The 21,772-nt window shown below is 42.2% G+C and overlaps 1 protein-coding gene across 2 annotated transcripts in view; it reads right to left on the minus strand.

Moving 5' to 3' along the window:
• Window positions 1-165: 165 nt before the first annotated feature.
• Window positions 166-21,772, minus strand: part of ppp2r5d (protein phosphatase 2, regulatory subunit B', delta) — a 124,347-nt gene continuing 102,740 nt past the window's right edge. For both annotated transcript variants that reach the window (XM_063040525.1, XM_063040526.1), the window contains 5 exons: window positions 19,656-19,783; window positions 16,817-16,918; window positions 8,242-8,314; window positions 5,906-6,022; window positions 166-2,425 (listed from right to left, as the gene is read on the minus strand). In XM_063040525.1, the coding sequence (XP_062896595.1) occupies window positions 2,288-2,425; window positions 5,906-6,022; window positions 8,242-8,314; window positions 16,817-16,918; window positions 19,656-19,783 (558 nt within the window). In that variant the 3' untranslated portion in view covers window positions 166-2,287. The remainder of the gene's footprint in view (window positions 2,426-5,905; window positions 6,023-8,241; window positions 8,315-16,816; window positions 16,919-19,655; window positions 19,784-21,772) is intronic.

Genomic DNA, 21,772 nt, shown 5'->3' on the forward strand with positions numbered 1-21,772 from the left:
ACTTTCCCAGGGTCACGACTCCCATCCCCTGGGTCAGTAACTCCCCCACCCCTCTCTACCTCCCTTTATACCTACACTTGTCCACCCAATCCACAATCCGCTCACCTCCTCACGGCAGTGAAACAAAGTAGGAATGCAGGATAAAACACTGAACTCTGAGCCTGGGTCATCCAAGTGGGCAGCTGAGGCTGGATATATCATCCAACAATAAATACTGCAGAACATCCCCTGTACCATATCTTCCTCTCCACTCCATGATTAATGAACAAGCTCACCAAAACACCAGCCTCAACCACGCTCTAATCTGTGTAGGCCTGGAACCCACATCTAGGTGACTTAGTTGCTTCAAGGATTTTGTATCACTGGGGAGCCGAGCAAAGTCCTCAAGTGGATATTGGGGTCAGCATGAATACATTCTTGGCAAAACAAGGATCTCAGTTTGGATTTTAATAAACATTCTGTACACTGAATGAAGAAACGGGTGAGAAACTGCCAAGGTCAGGGTTAGAGTAGCTGCCAACCCAACACCAAAAAGGTGAGTGTATTTGTTTTGCTAAAGTGAATTACTGTGAAACTATCACTACTTGTGATACAGGCTTGTCCAGGGCACGGATGAGAAAAATACCTGGTTTTTGTTCACCTGGCAAAAAATGTGAAGACAAACTGCTGCCACCCACCAGCTCGTCACTGTCTGTGGAACTCTGGACTCAGTGAGTAGAAGTGCAAAGGAAAATAAATTACGGATATCCATCCTTGGGCAAGGGATCTGTAGAGGACTCCAAATCCCCTCTGGCCACAACCTCTCCAAAAATAAACCACAACTCCATTCGGTTTTAGCAGCTGAAGCATACACTCCACTTTTATTGGCTACACATATAAACAGTATTTAGAAAACACCTTCCTAAATACTATTGTGGATGAAGTCAACTGCCCTTCTCACTCTTTGTAAAGTACCTGGATTTTCAAAGTTGAACGAGCTTGGGAACTCAGCACCGACCATGTCTTCTCTGCTTCATATGGGGGCTTATAGGTACTTAATGAAATGGTCTTTTCACTTAATACTTTACATGAATCTGTTAAAAGAAATGGTAATACCAAAGCCATTTTTGTTTGGTTATAGGATGGGTAGTGCACTATAGCTCCACAGAAACTTGGCCTTCAATGTAATGCTACATGATCTACAAAATCAGGACCAGTCATTAAAATGTGACATTTAACCCCCTCCTCCCCATGCTATTCACTCTTGTTAGGGGCCAGTCTGATCTCGTGACAGTACCGTACTGCAGGAAGGAAGTTTCTGTCCTATACTGAGCTATTTCATATATCCATCATTCATAGAATGTCACACGGTTGTGATTCCACAAAGGTTCAAAACACACACAACAGGGAAAGCCACAAATTACAGGAAAATGGACCCAAATTCAGGGGTCAAAAAATGTCGATTTTACAAGTGAAACCACTCACCATTCAGAGAGGCTAATGCCAGATTAGCTGCACCACCTGATGGTGGGGAAGGGATGCAAAATGACTAAACTGAAAGTCACTTTTATGCCTGGTAGGCATACATCAGCTGGGCTGAGATCAGATAGAAAGACAGGAAATTGCCCGCTTACTGTTCCAGAAAGTGCAGTGTTTGGCAGGGACGGAGTGACACGTACAATGGCTAAGTAACTCAACCTCACACCCAGTGCCTAGAGGAAACCAAAGCAGAGATTCCAAGAGCGCCCGGCCCTGCCAGGCGCTCAGTACCCACTGTACAAATCTAGGCTCATCCGTCACAGTGATTTTAATTGCCACGATAACAGCTCCCCTCTTCAAGGGTGAACTGGCTACTGAGATCACAATAAAGCTCAGAGGTGACCAGCTGACTGGTCCATGAACAGAAAGACCACAGTCACTTGGGACAGTGCAGGCTGGACAATGGTCAGAGCCATCTGACAGTGGACAATGCAGGCCCAAGACTGGACAAGTTGACGCTCTCTCTCAGTAACATGCAGTGGCTGTGTTCCACTGTCTTCAGGTACTTGGAGTCTGCAGTCAGCCACAGCAACCCAACTCTCTTCCAGGGCAAACAGAAACCGTTCAAGGTAGATACTGGGAGAGCTGTCTAAGACCAGGCAAGAAACAGCAGCAAAGGGGGATAAACATAAAAGTTGGTTACAAAAGGGAAGGACACAGCTTTACATAAACACTGATCAACAGTTCATTCTATGCTTTACACGACAGACGGTGTCTGCTCATATCCTGGTGCCAGGGGATTGTTACGGGGGTGTGCAGTTGCTGCACGTCAGAGAGCCTCCTGGTTTGAGCTGAGGAACTCTTCTGGCCGCTTGTGTGCTTCCAGGGCCTTTATAGTGTACACATCCTGGGGCAGGTCTGACTTCCGGCGTAGCAGGGTCTTCTCCTTCTTCATGTCCTTCTTCACCTGTAAGAGTTTCATGGCATCAAACGGGAGCCAGCCATCATTCCCAAACTTAAACAACTCAACTCAACTCCCCATATCTGCTCACCACTGTTTCCAACTCCTCACCAACCCCACATTTCTCATGACTTTCCACCTCCCCCCAAAACTGCCACAATCCTATACACCTGGCATCTCCCAACCACCTCCAACCCCTCTCTTATATACCAGGAGCTACCTATTCACTCAATCACCCCTCCCAAACCTTGACCCCAGTCCTGTAATTAAGATGGAACAGTTTTATCCCCGTCTGGACTCACCCTCTGCAAAGGGTGAACAGGGACAGTGTACAGTGTAAATGGGGATTAGGGCACACTATAAATTATCATTCAAGTGCTCTAACCCCACAGCTTTGAAGAGGGACCTAATAAACACCACCATCCTCAGAGTGGCCCAACGTTCTGGGACCACACTGCAGCCAGCAATCAACGGTGATGGATAATTACACAGCTAAAGGGAGAAGGTGGCTGTGAGAACTTCCCTCAGACAGCAGATCCAAGCACTTCAGTGCCAAAGTCCTCCTGTCCTGAAACCTCTCAGATGTTGCCTGATCTGCTGAATATTTCCAGCAACATCTGGTTTTGCCAAAGTCAAAGGTGAAAAATTTGCAACCTCTGAGAACTGAGTGGATCTCTGCTTCACACTGAGCTCTCAGGCCTCAAAAGCCAGAACTGAGTTGATTTGATTCAGAACAAATGAAAGGAAGGCAGAGCGCTTTGGATAATGCAAAGGTTATGGGATAAAGAACATCTTAATAAAACACAAAGTTCTGGAAGTACTTAGCAAGTCAGGCAGTATCTGTGGAGTGAGAAACTGCCGATGAAGGTTGATGACCTTCCATCAAAATGAGGACAGATTAGAAATCAAATACGGGAAAAGTGAGGAGAACAAATGGAATGAATGCCCCTGGGGAACTGAGAGGGAGGAGAACAATGTGTCTGATGATTGCATAATTGGAGGTGTGGAAGAGCGTGGAAGACAATAGCAAGGGTACATCCAGTGTATCAGTTCTCATGATGCTACCTGCCACACTAGTTGAGGTATCATCCCTCCACTTCTGTCACAGAACAAGAGGACCTCACTTTTCACCCTACCCCTCCACATTAAAACAGGTTGTCATTTCCATTATCTTTGTACATGACACCCATATCAGCATTATGAAGGGACTATTTCTTCTGTTACTCCCTGGTCCATTCTTCATCTCCCCTGACAGCTGCTCTTCTTCCTACCCATTTACCATTTCCCATTCCACAATCTACTGGCCCAAATACTCTTTCCAGCTGGAACAGAGATTCCGATTGATTCTTTCGATTTAGTGTCCTGCATTAGATGCCAATGACGTGAGCTTCTCTATAATGGCGAAACCAAACACTGATTGTTTGGGCTCTTTGCAGAACATTTCATTCTGTTGCAAGGATAGTTTCAAGTCACCTGCTATCTCAACCCTCCATTCTATTCCAACCCTGGCTTTTATATCTTTGGTCTTGCACAGTTCCATGCTTTTTGAAAGGTCAGGGAAAGGCATTGTATCTTAGAACTGGAAACATCATAAACTTCAGGATGTGCTACCGAATTCAACTATTTCAGATAACCAGACTCTTGAGTTTGCATTGGAACTGGCAGAGTTTCACTAACTGGTTATCACCGTGTCACATTAACTGCACCTGGAGATGCTACCCAATATACCATTTCAAACATTCTAATGTGTCTCATATTTCCAGTACCCGAAATACTCAGCAGGTCAGAGGAGGGCTGAGTGCTAATCAAACAAGTATCTCTGCCACGGATGGTGAAGGGAAGTTATTTATTTGCCACAGGGTGTCCAGTTTATCACTGCTGTACCTACCTTTATATAATTGACACATTTGTTTCTGGTTAATCATGGTCCTGCAGATGTTGAGTATGAGTGACTTAGCCTTATCATATTAATGAATGTTTTAGGCTGGTGGTCAGATACAATTGGAAGAAATAGCCATTGCCCATCACCTGTCAGCTGTCAGTTTGGAATCACTTTGACCTGCCAACAGAGGGAAGTTCATCAACAAAGCTTTGGATAAAGATGGTCCTTGAACTTCTGCCTCAATACCTGGATCAAAGATGACTGAGCCCCAATGCCACTTTGACCTTGCTTTGTGCTTGATGATATCAGCCAGTGGAAAATTTCCCATCAATTTTGAAAGCTTCTCTATAACAAACTGAGTCAAATGATGCCATTTATTCTTACATTTGGTTCTTTTGTTTGTATTTGGATTAGGGCTACAATAAAGTCTGAACCTGTGGTCACAGTCGAACAAACGACTCCAGGTTTGATTATTGTGGACATGCAGTTATAACATCTACTGTCCTCAGTAGTTTCTTAATTGCATAGATCAAACCAAACTGGCTGAAGATTAGCTCTGCAATGGCAGGAGCTCTGGAAGAGACTAAGTAATTATCTGGCACTTCAGGCTGTACTCCAATCAACTGCAAAGACAAGGTTGAATTGAGGATGAGTTGTGCATGGAATCATCACTTTTAGCTGTTTAACTGGCTCCAAGCACAATCGTTGTGTCTAATCCACAGGTTGACATAATTAGAAATCACTTTCCTGGTGCAGGAGCTGTGCTTTGCCTTATCATTTGTCGGTACACCCATGTTGTTCTGCTTTCATTGAACTACAAATAGTGCACTGGTTTACTGACAGAATTAGAGATGGGGGAGGGGGAGGCATGGAGATACTGTGGGACGGAATTCTGCTGCTGCAGATGACTCTCCTCTTCATTTAGCACAATAATACTGACATATAAACATAAAATATGGCACATAAATGTCACCCTGCCCACGTGAGCATTTGTGCTCCACTCAAACATCTTCCTGACATTTCCAATCTACCTCAGTATCTTTTTCCTCACATATCCAGCTTCCTGTACACGTACAGCTTTCACTCCAACATTCCCCAAGGCAGCAAGCCCAGGAAGGTACAGGAAAGATTCACGAGGATGTTACTGGGACGAGACAGCTCGAGTTATAAAGAGAGGCTGAGACTTTTTTCCTCTGAAATGTCGGAAGCTGAGGGGTGACTTTATAGAAATATATAAAATCATGAGGAGCAAAGACAAGGTAGATGGTCACAGTCATTTTCCCAGGAGTTTAAAAGGGCATAGGGATTTAGAAAGGACTTAAGGGTAAGTATTTTTATACAGAGGATAGCTTGTATATGGAATAAGTTGCCAGAGGAAGCTGTAGAAGTGTATTCAAAACAATGTTTAGAAGACATTTAGGCAGGTACATGGATAGAGGGATATGGGCCAAATGGGACTAGCTCAGATCAGCATGGACAAGCTGTGCTGAAGGGCTGTTTCCATGCTGTGTAACTAAATGACTCTATGACAAATTCACTTCTCTTTGGTTCACTTGTCAGCCAGGCGGGTTCACGTGGCAATCTGATAGCTTCACAGTCATTACCTGGACAGCCTCAGTCTCCACAGCCTTCTTCAACAACTGGATATCCTCAGCTGTGGGAGTCTCTGTCTCCATAGACAGCACAGTGTTGATATCTGAAGGCTCAACATACATGTTAAACTGAAAGAGAAGAAAACACATGTGAAATTACATACTCCTAAATAAAAGCTATTATTTATATTAAAGACTTATGGCTATCCTTCCTGCAGCCAGAGCTCCATGCAGAAAGCTCCTGCGTCCCTTTTACTTATGAGTTTAAGTCCCATAAGTAAATAAAAGTAAATCACTGGGTCGTACTCCTTAGTATGGGAAAATATCATACACAAATATTGCTAGCCTGCTACAGAAGCTATTACCTGCTTTCATGTAATACATTTTTGAGTTCTTTAGGGTGTTTAAACAATCATGGATTTAAAAAGTACCGAAGTTCTATTTATACAATTCTTTTCAAGTCCTCAGGATGTTCTGAAGAAACTTGCAGCCAATATGCATCAACTGCTGTACGTAAGACTGCAAGAAATTGCAGAGTCTTGAACACAGCCCAGTCTATCATGAGCACCAGCCTCCTCCCCATGGACTCTGCCTATACTTCCTACTGCCTTGGGAAAGCAGACAACATAATCAAAGGATGTGGGCAAAAGGCAGATAAATATAGGCCAGTTAGCTTGTCTGTAGTAGGGCAAATGCTTGAAACTACCGTTAAGAAACAGCTGGCAATCTGGATGGATATCGATCCATCAGCAGGCACAGTGTGGACTGAGGAAGCACAGGTCAGGTTTGATAACCTCACCTCACTGGAGTTCTGCGGATACAGTAAGTGCAGGGAAGCAGGGTGATTTTGCATACTTGGATTTCCAGAAGGCATTTGATAAGGACTTATCTGTAAGGATGCATGCAGTTTCAGGTTATGTATAAGCATGGATAGAGGATTGTTAACGAATACAAGGCAAAGAGTTGGGATATATGTACATTTCTCTGGTTGGCGATCATGGTGACTGGAGAGTCTGCAACTATTCATGATGTACATGAATGATTTGTAAGGGGCGGAAAGCAAATTACACAAGAGTCTGCAGAGAGATAAAGATAGGTTAAATTAATTATCCCTCCAGATATTTTGGGGGGGGGGCGGGGGGGAGGGTGGAATGTATTTTTTAAGGAGTGATTGACCTGGGACTATACTCGTGGAAATTCAGATGAATGAGAAGGCTTCTAATAGAAATAAAATTATGAACGGAATAGACAAAATAGAGGCAGGAAAGTTGTGACAATGATTGGAAAACTGGTTCATTATTGTTACCCAAAACGAGCAAAAAGCTTTGTTTTGCATACCATTCATTCAAACCATTTCATTAAAACACAGCATTGCAGTATGAGGGAAAAACAGAATGCAGAATAAAGTGTTACAATTATGGCAGTGCAGGCAGACAATAAGGTCAGTGTAAGGCCATGAGTGGTACAGTGCAAGGTCAAGAGTCAATCTTATCGTACTAGGACCGTTCAATAGTCTAACAGTAGGACAGGAGCTGTCCCTGAGCCTAGTGATCAGGCTTTTGTGTCTCCTGCTGGATGGAGGCATGGTGAGGTCTTTGATTATGTCGACTGCTTTCTGAATAAACCAATTACCAACTGTTGTCTAGTCACCGTTAAAATGAACAATCCTGCAGTTTTCTAAGAACTGATGTCAAACACAATTACAATAGAGCCCATTTCATACATGACTGAGTAGCAAGTCAACAGTTAATTGAGGGGAGCTGTCCTTCACCTTCCAACGTTTGATAGGATGTCGATTATGGCCTTTTCTTCATGAGCAGAGTTTACTTCACAAAATTACAGCACATTCAGCTGATCAGAACAGACTTTATGCAATAAATAGAGAATGCCTGGTTTAGAAGGTTTCATTTATACTTCATGATTGGCCTGACCATCATCTCACCTTCTCTAGCAGCAGTCAGATTCCACGGCTATTAACTGAATAGTATCTTGCTTAAACATTTGACTTTCAATTAATGCTTTAGAAGCTGAAACACCAGTTCCTGTTCCAGTACCTGCCAGCTAATGGGTCAGAAAGAGGACTGAAGCTGTAGAAGTTCAGATTGACACATGGAAGCTAATCCTTGTGGTAAAAATCGACCCCCAATACTGAAAGGAGATCATTCGATTAATTAGTTCTTGGGACACACCTTTGCTGCGCTAGAAAGTTTGCACTACTTCCTGTGTGTAAACCATCCCAAGAACACAGAGGCAACACCAGTGGATAGACCTGATGCGTCATCAGTCAAATTATTCACTTGGTGAACAATTGCATGGAGAGGGTCGGGTGAAGGGTGCTGATTTGGTACCTGAGGGTTATGTTGGGCTAAATGTTCGATCTTTTGCCAGATCTCTTCACGCTCTTTAAGTTTAAATTTCTCCCTGAAATAGAAAAGGAACAATATAGTTGGGTTCAAGGACCAGGTAATTGAGCTGATATTTTTTTCTAAAGAATTATATATAATTTAAATTGGTTTCAAACTGTCGAGGCTTAATATTTTCCACCTCAGCACTGCCTGTACTTCTGAGCTGTCCACTGTAACCCCTACAAAGCATGAAGAGAAAAAGACGCCACCATTATATGAACAACATTTATTGTAGGGAGAGAAAGAGAACAAAGATAGCTTGCAAAGACTGGACTGAATTTTCAGTTTGAATAAGCCACACAAAAGGATAGTACCCTGACATCTTTCAAGTTCTCCGAGAATTGATAACTACCTAACTGTAAGAGTGTTCTCCAGTGATCTGATTGATTATAGAATCGTGAATCAGGAACTGTGACTGTGGCAATAAAACTGAGGTAAAGAAACAGGGTTGCGAAATTTCTCACCCATTCTCAACGGGGAATCCCTGGCTTTTGCTGGGACTCAATATCTGAGGGGCCTAATAATCTGAAATCAAAACATTGGCTTTTTGATTGTGTAAACTCCTACATTTCTCACCATAAAAAGGCCCCTATAGGAGGCAGACAAGCCAGTTGTTACTCTGGCAAAAAGATAAACTAGAGGTCTATGATACCATGAGAGAGAGTGAAATACCCAAATGGAAAGACTTGGTCTTGAGATCCATGTGAGAAAACGGAAACATCAATTCCTTGCTGCTGTGTGACAATTAGCTCCGTGGGAGCTTGAGGATTTTAACAGCAGTATAAGAAACAATGAAAGCAGCAACAACCCAGGAACAATTACTGCAGACTTCGGAACTCAGAGGAGATGACCAACTGAAATAAGCCTGGCCAGTTTACCTTGTGTGGGTGATATGTGAAGCCAGATTGTGGTTTGTGACTTAATGCAGAGTGGCAAGCTAGTACAGCCAGTTAAATGTAAAATAATTGAATAACTTTTACTTCCAAATTTGTGTATTGGTAACGTTGTACTAAACTTTGATTTGAGACACACACAATGCTGGAGGAACTCACCAAGTCAAGCAGCATCAAAAGAGGGAAATAAACAGCTGTCATTTTGGTCCAAGACCCTTCATCAGGACTGGAAAGGAAGGGGGCATATGCCAGGAAAATTACGTTGGGGAGGAGGAGGAGTGCAAGTGAAATCAGGTGAGGGGGGAGGTGGGAATGAAGTAATTAGCTGGGAGGTGACAGGTGGCAGAGGTGAAGGGCTGAAGGAGGAATCCAATATGAGGGCAGTGGACCATGGAAGAAGGGGAAGGAGGGGAACTAAAGGGAGGTAATGGGCTGGGAGGAAAGTGAGAGGATATCCAGAATGGGGAATAGAAAAAGATAGGGTGGGGGGGGGCACTTGAAATTACTGGAAGAGAAATTGATGTTCATGCCTCCAGGTTGGAGGCTACCCAGATGGAAGACGAGTTGCTGCTTCTCCAGCCCGAGTTTAGCCTCATCATAGCAGCAGAGGCAGCCACGGAGAGACATGTCAGAATGGGAATAGGAAGTTTATTGAGATGGGTAGCCGCTGGGAGTTCCTGACTTTTGCGGCAGACAACTTGACAAAGTGGTTCCCAATCTGTGTTGAGTCTCACTGATGTAGAGGAGGCCACACTGGGAGTGTCAGATATAATAGATGATCCTGACGGACTCGCAGGTGAAGTGAAGAGTCACCTCATCTAGAAGTACTGTTTGGGGGTCCTGAATGGTGCTGATGAAGGTGGCATAGTGGCAAGTGTAGCACTTGCAGGTATAAGTGCAGAGAGGCAATTCCATGGGAAGGAAAAGTGGGCAAGGGAGTCAGAGAGAGCGGTCCCTTTGGAAATTAGATGGAGGGGGCAAGATACGCTCAATGGTAGCATCCCGCTGGAGACGGTAGAAATTACATGGAATGATGTGTTGGAAACAAGAGACTCCAGGGGTGGTTAGCATGGACAGGGGATCCTTACCCCTATTATGACAGTGGGAGGATAGGTAAGGGCACATGTGGGGGAAGCGGAGAAGAAGATGAAGACAGCATAGATGGTCAAAGGAAAACCTCCTCCTTGGAAAAAAAAGAGGCTATGTCAGATGTTTGAGACTGGAAAGCCTCATCCTGTGAACAGATGCGGTGGAGATGGAGGAACTAAGAGAAGAGAATAGCATTTTTTCAAGTGACAGGGTGGATAGAGGTATTGTTAGGATAACTGTGTGAGCCAGTTGGTTTGTAAAAGATGTCAGTGGATAATCTGTCCCCAGAGATGGTTTGAGACTTTGTTTGCCACAGTCAGCCCTCTAATGGCAGAGGTGCAACAGTGCTGGGAAGTCTTTCAGACATTTACCCAACGCCAAACTTAGACAATCTCTTCTTGTAATTAAAGTTCTCCAATCTTTGCAAACTCCTTGTAAACCTCCAATCCCACATTAGCAAATTCATATGGTGATAAGATGATTAAAAATGACACAAATAGAGGTGAACAGGTTATGATTTAATAGCCACAGAGGAGACAGTTGCAATAAGAATCTAACCTGGGAGTAAACTTTCTAGAATATTTAAATGAATATTCCAGAAAGGAATATTCATTTGGAAGAAAGAATAGCACATTTGGAAAATTATAACCTAATCACACATATTAGTTAAACCATGGATCAGGGAGAGGAAGTCATGTCCAGAGTAGATAGAGAGGAACCAGTAGCTGGATTTGGATTTCCCAAAGTACCCCAGAAAAGGTTACTCAATAGGATAACATGTAGTGCTAGAGTCAACATATTGACACAGATAGAGATCTGCAGCAAACAGGGAGTCCGGATTATTTTCATGTTGGCAACTTGTGAACACAGTGATTAGAATGGTGATTATAACTCTTACATCAATGACAACAAGAAAGGGAGCAGATATATCGTAGCCAAATTTCAGTTGACACAAAAATAGGTAACGGAGGCTGCAAGAATGACACAACTTGCAGAGAAATAATGATGCAAGGTGACTGAGTAAACAATTGGCAAGTACAGAATAACGTGGGAAATGTGAACAAACGAACAGTTATTTAAATAGGGAGAAGTTGCAGAAAGATGCAGCACAGAGACTGGGGGGGGTGGTGCTTGTGTATCAAACACTGAAACTGTCACATTAATGTCACAGGAAAAAGGAAAGACTCAAGGGTTATAGAGTTATACATTACAACAACCAGCTCATTCAGCTCACCAAGTTTCATCTACATCCTTTTTCCTAGCACTTGGTCTGTAGTCCACTATGCTTTGGTGGTTCAAATGTGTGTCCAGCTTTATTTTATTTAGTGAGTCACACTGGTCCAGAAGCTTCCAACAAACCCAATTAATCTCAACCTAATCACAGGACAATTTACAATGACCACTTACCCTACCTGGTACACTTTTGAACAGTGGGAGGAAACTGGAGAACCAGAAGAAAACCCACGCATTCCATAGGGAGGATGTACAGACCCTTTACAGAACGGCACTGACTGATCTCTGAAATGCCCCAAGATGCAGTCACACCATGCTAACCACTATGTAACTGTGGAGCCCCGCGGATGTTTTTTGTAAAAATTTGAGAGGGTACCTGCCTCCAACATCTTCTCAAGCAATATGTTCTACATTTCAACTACACTCCAGGATTTAAAAAAAAATCCTTAGATCCCCACTAAACCTCTTACTCCTCTCTTTAAGCCTATATGGACCTCTGCAATGCAGAATTGTTTCCATGTATGCCTCTCTTTGTTTATACCTCCTTCAGGACCCTCCTCAGCCTCCTGTTCCAGGAAAACAAAACACAGCTTTTCCATAACTTAAGTTACTTCTTCTAACTGAAGTGTTCTGCCTCGGCAGGAAAGTGAATTTGAGCATCAGATCAACCATGTTGCTACTGAATGGAGAGGCTCCATGAGCTGAATGACCAACCCTTGTTCCTCCTTCTCACCATCTCACAGCCAGAGCAGTGTGCAGTTTTCTTACTGTGATCTGACCGGTGCTTAGGACATATACATCCCCCTTCCAGTGTATATGTTGTCTCAGGTAATTAAGCATCCTATATAGTTCTGTAACCACTCTACCCTATCTTGCTGTTTTCAGATAATTGTTGACTCACATTCCAAGATCCCCTTAACTTCTACATTTTACACTCTCCCACTTCTTCGCTTTGTTTGCTCTTCCCCAATACACTAATTATACATCGGACTGACTCCACTTAATTGGTATCTTCTTGCTGTCTTCACTTCCTTCTACACTAATCTCACTGCCAAATGTTACACTTGCAAATTCTAATCTTACTCTCTGCATTAAATCATTGATGAGTCCTTGTTCTTGAATGTATGGAACCAATTCCAAAGTTCAAAGTAAATTTAACTTTGCCAAAAAATACCCCGATTCATTTTCTTGCAGTAGGATAGTCAACAAAAAACTACACACACAGACCAAACAACCAATGTGTGAAAGACAAACTGAATATACAAAAAAAAAATAAAATAAATAATACAGAGAATATGAGCTGTTGAGTCCTTGAAGACAAGTCCATAGGTCATGGAATCTGTTCGGTGTTGAGTGAGTGAAGTTACCCATGCTTGTTCAGGATAACTCCCCCTGAATCTGGTAGCATGGAACCCAAGGCTCCAGAACCTCCTTCCTGATGGCAGCAGTGAGAAGAGAGCATGGCCTAAATGGTGGGGTCCTTGATGATGGATGCTGCTTTTGTATGGCAGCACTCCTTGTAGATGTGCTCAATAGTGGCGAGGGCTTTTCCTGTGAAGGAATGTGCTGTATCCATGACTTTTTGTAGGCTTTTCCATTCTTGGCCATTGGTGTTTCCATACCAGGCTGTGATGCAACCGGACAGGATATTATCTACTATGCATCTACAGAAGTTTTTCCAAAGTCTTAGATGACATGATGAATCTGCACAAACTTCTACGAAAGTAGAGGCACTGCAATTCCTTCCTTGTAATGGTACTTGCATGCTGGTCCCAGAACAGATCCTCTGAAACGATAGTGCCAAGGAATTTAAAGTTACTGACCCTCTCAACCTCCAATCTTCTCACAAGGTCTGGCTTACGGACCTCTGGTTTCCTTACCCTGAAGTCAATAATCAGCTCTTTGGTTTTGCTGACGTTGAGTAAATGGTTATTGTTGTGGCACCATTCAACACGATTTTCAATCTCCCTCCTAGATTCGGCCAACAACAATGGAGTCGTCAGGAAACTTAGATATGGCAATGGCATCCTCACATTCAGAAATATAAAGCAAGCTGAGCAGAGGGATAAGCAGGCAACCTGTGCTGATTGGTGATTATGGAGATGCAGCTGCCAATCCAAACTGACTGGGGTCTGCAGGATCCAGTGAGGAAATTGAGAGTCTAGTTTACAAGGAGCTATCAAGGCCTAGTTCTTGGAACTTATTAGTTAGTTTGGAGGGGATGGCAGTGTTGAATGTTAAGCTGAGGTCAATCAGAGCATCCTGATGTTTGCATCTTCACTGTCCAGATGTCCAGGGCTGAATGAAGAGCCAATGCAACGGCATCGGCTGTTAACCTGTTGTGATGGTACGCAAACTGGAGCGGATCCAAGCCACTCCTCAGGTAGGAATTCATAGGTTACACGACCAGCCTCTCAAAGCACTTCAGCATAGTAGATGGAAGTGCTATTCGATGATAGTGATTGAGTAGTTTACCACATTCCTCCTGGGCACTAGTATGATCAAAGCAGGTGGGTATCTCAGACCGCGGAAGTGAGAAGTTAAGGATGTTTGTAAATACTCCAGCCAGTTGATTAGTACAGTTCTTCAGTACTCAGCCAGATACCTTCCATGGGTTCACCCCCCCACCGAAGAATGCTCCCACACCAGCCTCAGATAAAGAAATCACAGGGTTGTCAGGGCTGTGGAAGTTTGTGAAGAGTGCCTCCATGTTCTGTCGGTTAAAACGAGCATTAAAGTAATTGGGTGAGACCTTGTTGTTGCATATTATATGTTATTTGGTTTTGCTTTGTAGGAGGTGATAGCATTCAAGCCCTGCCACAGCTGTCGAGCATCCTTCTGTAACTCAAGTTTGGTCTGGATTCACATGTGATTCACCATTCTGGAGGCCATAGCTGAACACCATCAGTCTAGCCCTCAGCTGATTGCAGGTTCATCCAAGACTTGTGGTTGGGGAAGTTAACTTCCTATCATCACAACAACCACTGCTGCTCATTTCTCTCGAAGCAACTTTCCAATCCAATGAGCTACCTTCCCTTGGATCCCACAGGGTTCTGATGCAGGGTCTTGACCCAAAATATTGACCATTCCTTTGCCTCCAAAGATGCTGCATGACCCGCTGAGAAAAATATTATTGTTCTAATTAATTCTGCAATATGGGACCACGTCACAAGCTTTGCTAAAATCCAAATGTACTGCATCAAACACCATCACAATCAGTCTCCCAAACCTATAATTGTTGTACTTCCAAGTCTGCTGATGATATTAACCTAGAAGAGATTGAATGTCAAAGATGTAGGAAAGAAGATTTCAGGCGATCTGGACAAGCAAAGTGAGAAGGGCTGAACATGGCAGATGCAATATATTATGGAAAAATAGGAAGCCATCCACTGTGGTATGCAGAACAGAAAAACACAGCACTAACTGAGAAGAGGCTTGGTGGTGTTGCTGTTCAAAGCAGCCTTGGTGTGGCCAAGTACATAAACTATTGAAAGCCATGTATAGATGCAGAAAGGGATTAGGAAGGTAAATATCTGTTAGCCTTCAGTACAAGAGGAATGGAATACCGGAGTAGGCTAGTCTTATTGGATTGTACTGGGCCTTGGTCAATCCACACAGTGTTACAGGCTGGTTTAATCTCCTGAGTGAAGAAAGGATACACTTGCCAGAGACAGAGTGCAGCAAAGGTTTGTTCAGCTGCTTCCGGGGAGAGCAGATTTGAGTTATGGAGGAGAGACTGAGTAAAGTAGCTTTAATTTTCTAGAAGGATGAGCAGAGATCTCATTGAAAAGTTTACAGAGTTTGACAAGCTTGGCTGAGGAATCTCAAACCAAGGGCCACAGTCTCCAAAGGAGAAGAGATTTATTCTGTAGGAGTAACGTGAAGGCTCAGTTGTTGTGTTTATACAAACATAGAAAGTCAGTTTCTGGATATGAAGGGAACAATGGATAGTGCAGGTAAATGGCATTGAGGTAGATGATCAGCCATAACCTTAATGAATAACAGAACAGCTTAAGGGTTGTCTGGCCTTCTCCAGATTCTATTTATTTTAATGTGAAATGGTTCTGAAACCAGGTAAGAATGGGCCTGTGATAACATAACCATTTGCTTGACAGAGGAAAGGACTAAAACACAATGGTAATTGTGTCAGTCAGATTATCTACTGATCTATGTGGATTTATTTTTTAAAAAGTCATTTCATTTAACATTACTCCAATTTGCAATAACTATTGAACTGAACAATAAACCTTCATCCCAAGCAAGGTGCATCCAAAACAAACACAGATGAGACTGTGTCTACAGAAACACCCATAACATATTGGTAACTTTGCACTTCAGTAAAACTGAAAAGCATTGTCAACAATGAAGACAGAAGCATGTCTCAAGATAGACAAGCAAGTGGAATAAATGTCTACATGGCAGATGTAAAGTATAAGCCAACACAATCTAGCATAAAATATGAAGAGACACGATCCAAGCAGTGATAAATTTCTCGACAGGCACACAAATCAAGAGGCCTGGGAATGTTTATGTATAAATTTTTAAAGATGGCAGGAAAGGTTATCAAGACAATAAACGGTACACACAGAATCATGGGTAGAATCTAAAAGCCATATTGAGAAATAGGGCTGTTTTGTTACAATTGTACAGGGTGATGTTGAGGCCTCTCTGGAGTACTGTGCACAGTTTTGGTCTCCTTATTCAAGAAATACACTAAAGAACAGTACAGGCTCTTCAGCCTACAATGTTGTGCCAGCATTTTAACCTACTCTAAGAACAATTGAACCCTTTCCTCCTACATAGAACTCCATTTTTACAGAACATAAACATGGGGACAGTTTCACTAAGATGAGAGGATTGTCCTATCAAGAGCAGTTAGAGGTTGGATCTCCATTCTTTGGAGTTTATAATGATGGGTGATCTTACTGAAACACAAGATCCAAAGGGAACATGATAGTGGGAGAGTTTTTAAATGAGAGTACACACTTACAAGCAAAAGGAACATTTAAAAAAAAAGCGCTAAAGAACTTTTCCTTGCAGAATATTGAATCTCTGGAATTCTCTACTTGAGGGTTGGGGAGACTAGATCATTGAGGGAATTCAAAGAGGTGGTGGTGAAAATTTTGAACAATCAAGGAATTGAGGGCCATGTAGAACTAGCACAAAAGAGAAGTTGTGGCCAGTGTAAATCAGTCATTATACTGAGTGGCAGAGTCCAGAGGGACCAAGTTGTCCAATTCTACACTGACTTTCTGGTGTTCATATAGAAACGCGCCTCTTTGAATCCGAGGAAATTTCCTTACTTCTGTTTCTCTGCCTTGTACTGTTGAGTGCAATCATCAAACAGCTTCTGATTCATCTCCATGAACAGCTTCAATGCATTGTAAATCAGTCCATGAATTGTCCTGAAGAGCAATGAGACATTTCAACATTAAGATAGCTTGTATATTTCACTTCTATTTGTTACATTAAATCTAGATTTTACCAACATTCTACTGACAGATAACAACGGGGAGGGCTTTCACTTAATTCTTTTGAAAAAAAATCTACAATTTCTGGTGAAGCAAAAATATATAGATGCTGTAAATCTGACATTAAAACTTAAGAGGCTGAGCAAGTTAGGCAGAGAGGAACAGAGCTACATTCAATGTTTCAGATTTATGATCTGCTAAAGATATTCGGGGGAAGGGAACTGGGAACAAAGGGAACAAGTACATTGCAAGTTGCGGGGGTGGAGGGGACAGGGGAAGAAGGGTGGGGATAACAAGGGAACATCTATAGTAGGATGGAAATCCAAAACTGGACACTGCTATGACTGAAGAAAGTTCATTACAATTCTTTGAGAAAGACATCATGCTTTTATATGTCTTTAAGAAATATATGAGGAAACCAATGGTATTAGTGTATTTAGGTCTTCAGAAAGCTTTTCATAAGGCCCCACAACTTAAGGTGAAGAAGATTAACTGCATGGAATCACTGGATAGAATATAAAGAGTAAGATCAACTGGGTACTTATGTTGGCAGGGTGAAGCTGACAAGGTACGACAGGAATGGGTGCTTGGGCCCCAGCTAGTTATAATCTTTCTCAACATCTTGGATGAAGGATATAAAGCAACAAACACAAGTTTGCTAAGGATATTAAACCAAAAGGGAAGTGAGCAATAATAAGGATGCAACGTGACTTCAGGGGTTAGTTTCAGAAGCCTCTGATAAGATCTGATACAGAATGTAATTCAAGTAAGACAACAACAATATTATGGTATGAAAAAGGTGTTAGTGGTACAAGGTATATAAAAGTAGATAATTCCTTGACCCAAGGCAGAGGCCTGGCAGAGATTTGTTTATCATCCTTAGTTATGGGTGAGTTATTGGAAGACTGTTAGAAGGGCTGCAAGGACAGGCCAGAGAACTACAGGCTGGTGAGTCTAACATCATTGGTGAGAAAGTTATTTGAGGGTATTCTGAAGGACAGGAGCTATCTACATTCAGAAAGTCAAAGACTGAATAGGGATGGTTATCAAGGCTTTGCATGCAGGAAATTGTATCTCATAAATGTAATGGTTTTTTTTTTTGAAGAGGCTTCTTGAAAGCAAGGCAGTAGACAATCTACATGGACGAGCAAGGCTTTTGACAAGGTCTTGTACAGTAGATTGGTCCAGAAGATGAAGGCACTTGAGAGTCAGTGTGAGAAGACAAGACTCTCGGATACAGTTTCCATGAAAGCCGCAACACGTAGACAAAGTAGTGAAGGAGGCATTTGACATGCTGGCCTTTAATGGACAGGGCACTGAATACAAAAGTCGTGGTGTAACATTACAGTGGTATAGTGCATTTGTGAGACTATACCTGAATATTGCGAGCAGTTCTGGTCACGATACTATAGGAAGGATGTGATTATGCTAGAGAGGGTTCAGAAAGATTAATCAGGATGCTGCTGGGACTTGAGGGCTTGAGTTTAAGGAGAGACTGGATACGCTGGGACTGCCTTCCCTGGAGCATTGAGGTTGTGGGGTGAACTTATCAAAGTTTATAAAATCATGAGGAGCAGTGATAAGATGGATGGTGACAGCCCTTTATCCAGGGTAAGAAAGTTTAAAACTAAAGGGTAAAGGTTAATGTGAGAGGGGAAAGACTTAGTTATTTTTCCCCCCACACAGAGGGTAGTGGGAATATGGAATGAGCTATCACAGGAAGTGGTACAGGCAGGTACAATTATGTTTAATAAATGTTTAAAGATGTTTGGACATGTTCATGGATAAGAAAGATTTAGAGCAAGGGTTCCCTGCCTGGAGTTCACAGACCCCAGGGTTAACAGTAAGGGTTCATGGCATAAAAAAAGTTTGAGAACCGCTGACTTAAGAGCGATTTTTGTCAAATGCAGACAAATGGGACAAGCTCAGGAAGAGCTTTTGGTCAGCATGGAGAAATTGTGCCGTGGGCCAGTTTCAGTGCTGTAAAACTGAAAACTGACTTCATCATTACCTCTTGCAGCTTGTTTCAGATGTCAAATACTATCTGTATATATGAAATTTTCCACTCAAATCCTCTTCAAAAAACTTGTTCTGTACAACTTAAACCTAGGCCCTTTTGTATATATGTATCCCTATCATGGGAAAGAACTCTGACTACCTATTCAAACTATGCCTCCTATAATTTTATATAGGCCACTTTATGCCTTATTCACTTCACCAGGGGAAACAAACTCAGCCTGTACCATCTCTCCCCATCACGATAGTTCTCCGATCCAGGTATCCCAGTGAGCCCCCTCTGCACTTACAACTGGGCTCAAGGGACCCATTCCTACTCCTTTTACTTACGACATGTCGTGGAAGTAATGGGTGAGACAAGTTGTGAAAGCTTGTTAAAGTTTCAGTGTCGGGGTGGTGAAAATAGAGAAAAACCATTGAGAGAAAATGCTTTCCTTAATTTTTACCATCTTCTGACATAAACCAATAATCTAAAATAAAAGGCAGGGTAGAAATGCTCAGTGCATCAGGGGAGAGGATAAAGAATTAACATTACTGGTAGATAACCATACATCAGAATAGTTGGTCCTGATGAAGTAGAAAATCTGGCTATCTAAAATTGCTGAGTTCACTGTCACAGGTCCTATACGTAACAGGTCAATGATGACAAACTTACTTGTTCCAGTGACTTTTAGAGTTCTTGTAGAGTGCAGGGAACATTATAGGGAGGATTTTGGCAGCATTGTCACTGATCAAACTCATGATGTATTCATTGTTCCAATAATATAGAGCTCGCTCTGCCACCTGAAACAGGATAACCAACTTCAGTACAATTAAAGCACTGACATTACAGAGCCTTATATCCTCTGCTTTGCTCCATGTGAATAGTTACTCTGAATGTAAATTTAGGTTTTAGGAAATAATGGAGAAACAGGGAGGCTGCAGACTGCTTAATCAATCAGATCAAGAATCCTCAAAGGGTTCAGCTAGAAACTACACTTTCACCAAATAAAGATAATTTATACCATAAGGGATCGTTTGACCTATTGTGTCTCTGCTGATCTGTCAACTGAACTCTCCAACCCGATTGCATCTACCAATACTGAGTCCCACAGCACTGCAATGTTCTTGCATACACATCCAGATTTCTGCCTATCATCCTTTCAGGAAATTAATTCCAGACTTTTACCACAATCTGGAAGGGGAAAGAAAAACACTTTTGCAAACCTCCATCTATTCCTCACTATTTTAAATCTATGCTTTCTGGTTCTTGATCCCTTTAAGTGACATAAGTCATTCATATTCATCCTATCTGGGTCTTGACTTTATGTTCCAAACAAACTGATCTTTCTTACCCAAGTATTTCTCATACCCACGTATTCCAATTATATCTTTGTAAATCTCCTCTGCGGCCATCCCAACCCAGTCATATCTTCGTGATCATCCTGTAAACTGGTCAAGAGTTGTATATGGTTCTCAGATAGCTTCCATGCTCTTGTATTGTGCTTTGATTAGTAACAAAAAAAAGCATATGATGTACTTTTAACCTCTCTATGTATGCTATCTGAAGATTTATGGACAGACTGTTCCTCGACAATACTCATTTACTGAAATTACCCTTACTTGACACAACTCTCATTGCACTGCCTCACAATTCTCTGGATTAAGCTGTCACTTTTCTACCAGATCTGAAGTGATCCCTCACGATCAACCACATTGCTAAATTTTCAAGCTGCATATTTTTGCCATACCCTCTCTCAAGTCTGCATCATTGATCAATATTACAAAAAGTCAAGCAGTAGTGAACCTGATAGAACTCCATTGGATGAAACCTTCCAGGCAAACAAAGACAGACATCAAAAACTGTCTTCTTCCTTCCTGTCACTGAACCAGTTTTGGATCCAATTTACTACTCCACTTTGGATCCCTTGGGGATTTAAACAAAAATAAATAAAATGCATTTTATATATAAAAATCAGCTTTCCCTAAAAAATCCAAAACCTATAAAAAACCCAGCTGCAATCTACAGAAGGCCATCACAAGACCAAAACACAATTCCGTGATATAGAGACAACTGAATGCAGAAGTTTTGACTGAGTTTACGCACCGTTACTTCCTGTAAAGAAAAACCTAACATAAATGGCTGTGATACTTCACTCCCTGATAAACTCTACATCTTCCCTGCATGCTTTGAAAGGGAGAATAAAACTACATCAGCGCATACCCATTATAAGTCATCAGGCCCTGTTGGTATGCCTAACAAGTAACTGAAAACCTGTACCAACCAACAGGCTGGAGTGTTCAAAAATACCTTCGCCTCTCATTGCTGCAGTTGGAGGTTCCCCATCTTCAAAGTGGCATCAATCATACCAATGCCCAAAAAGAGCAGGGTGAGCTGCCTCAATGACGATGACTAATAGCACTCACATCTACAGAGAGGACAGCTAACAAAAAAATGCAGCCGGATCTGGACCAGCTGGAAAAATGGTAGATGGAATTTATTTATTTGGTAATATAGCATGGCGTAGGCCCTTCCAGCTCTTTAAGCCATGCTGTTTCAACAGCCCCAACAAACCTGATTAACCCTAACCTAATCTCAGGACAAATTACAATGACCAATTAACCTGGTAACCAGTACATCTTTGCACTGTGGGAGGAAACTGGAGCATATGGGGGAACCCACTCATTTCACGGGCAGGATGTACAAATTCCTCACAGAACAGTGCCAAATTAAGCTCTGTCCTCTGGATTAACAGTATCATGATAACTGCTAAGCTACCATGGTAGCCTACA

Source organism: Mobula hypostoma, chromosome 2 (genome assembly GCF_963921235.1).
Source record: "Mobula hypostoma chromosome 2, sMobHyp1.1, whole genome shotgun sequence".
Classification (NCBI taxonomy): Eukaryota; Metazoa; Chordata; class Chondrichthyes; order Myliobatiformes; family Myliobatidae; genus Mobula; species Mobula hypostoma.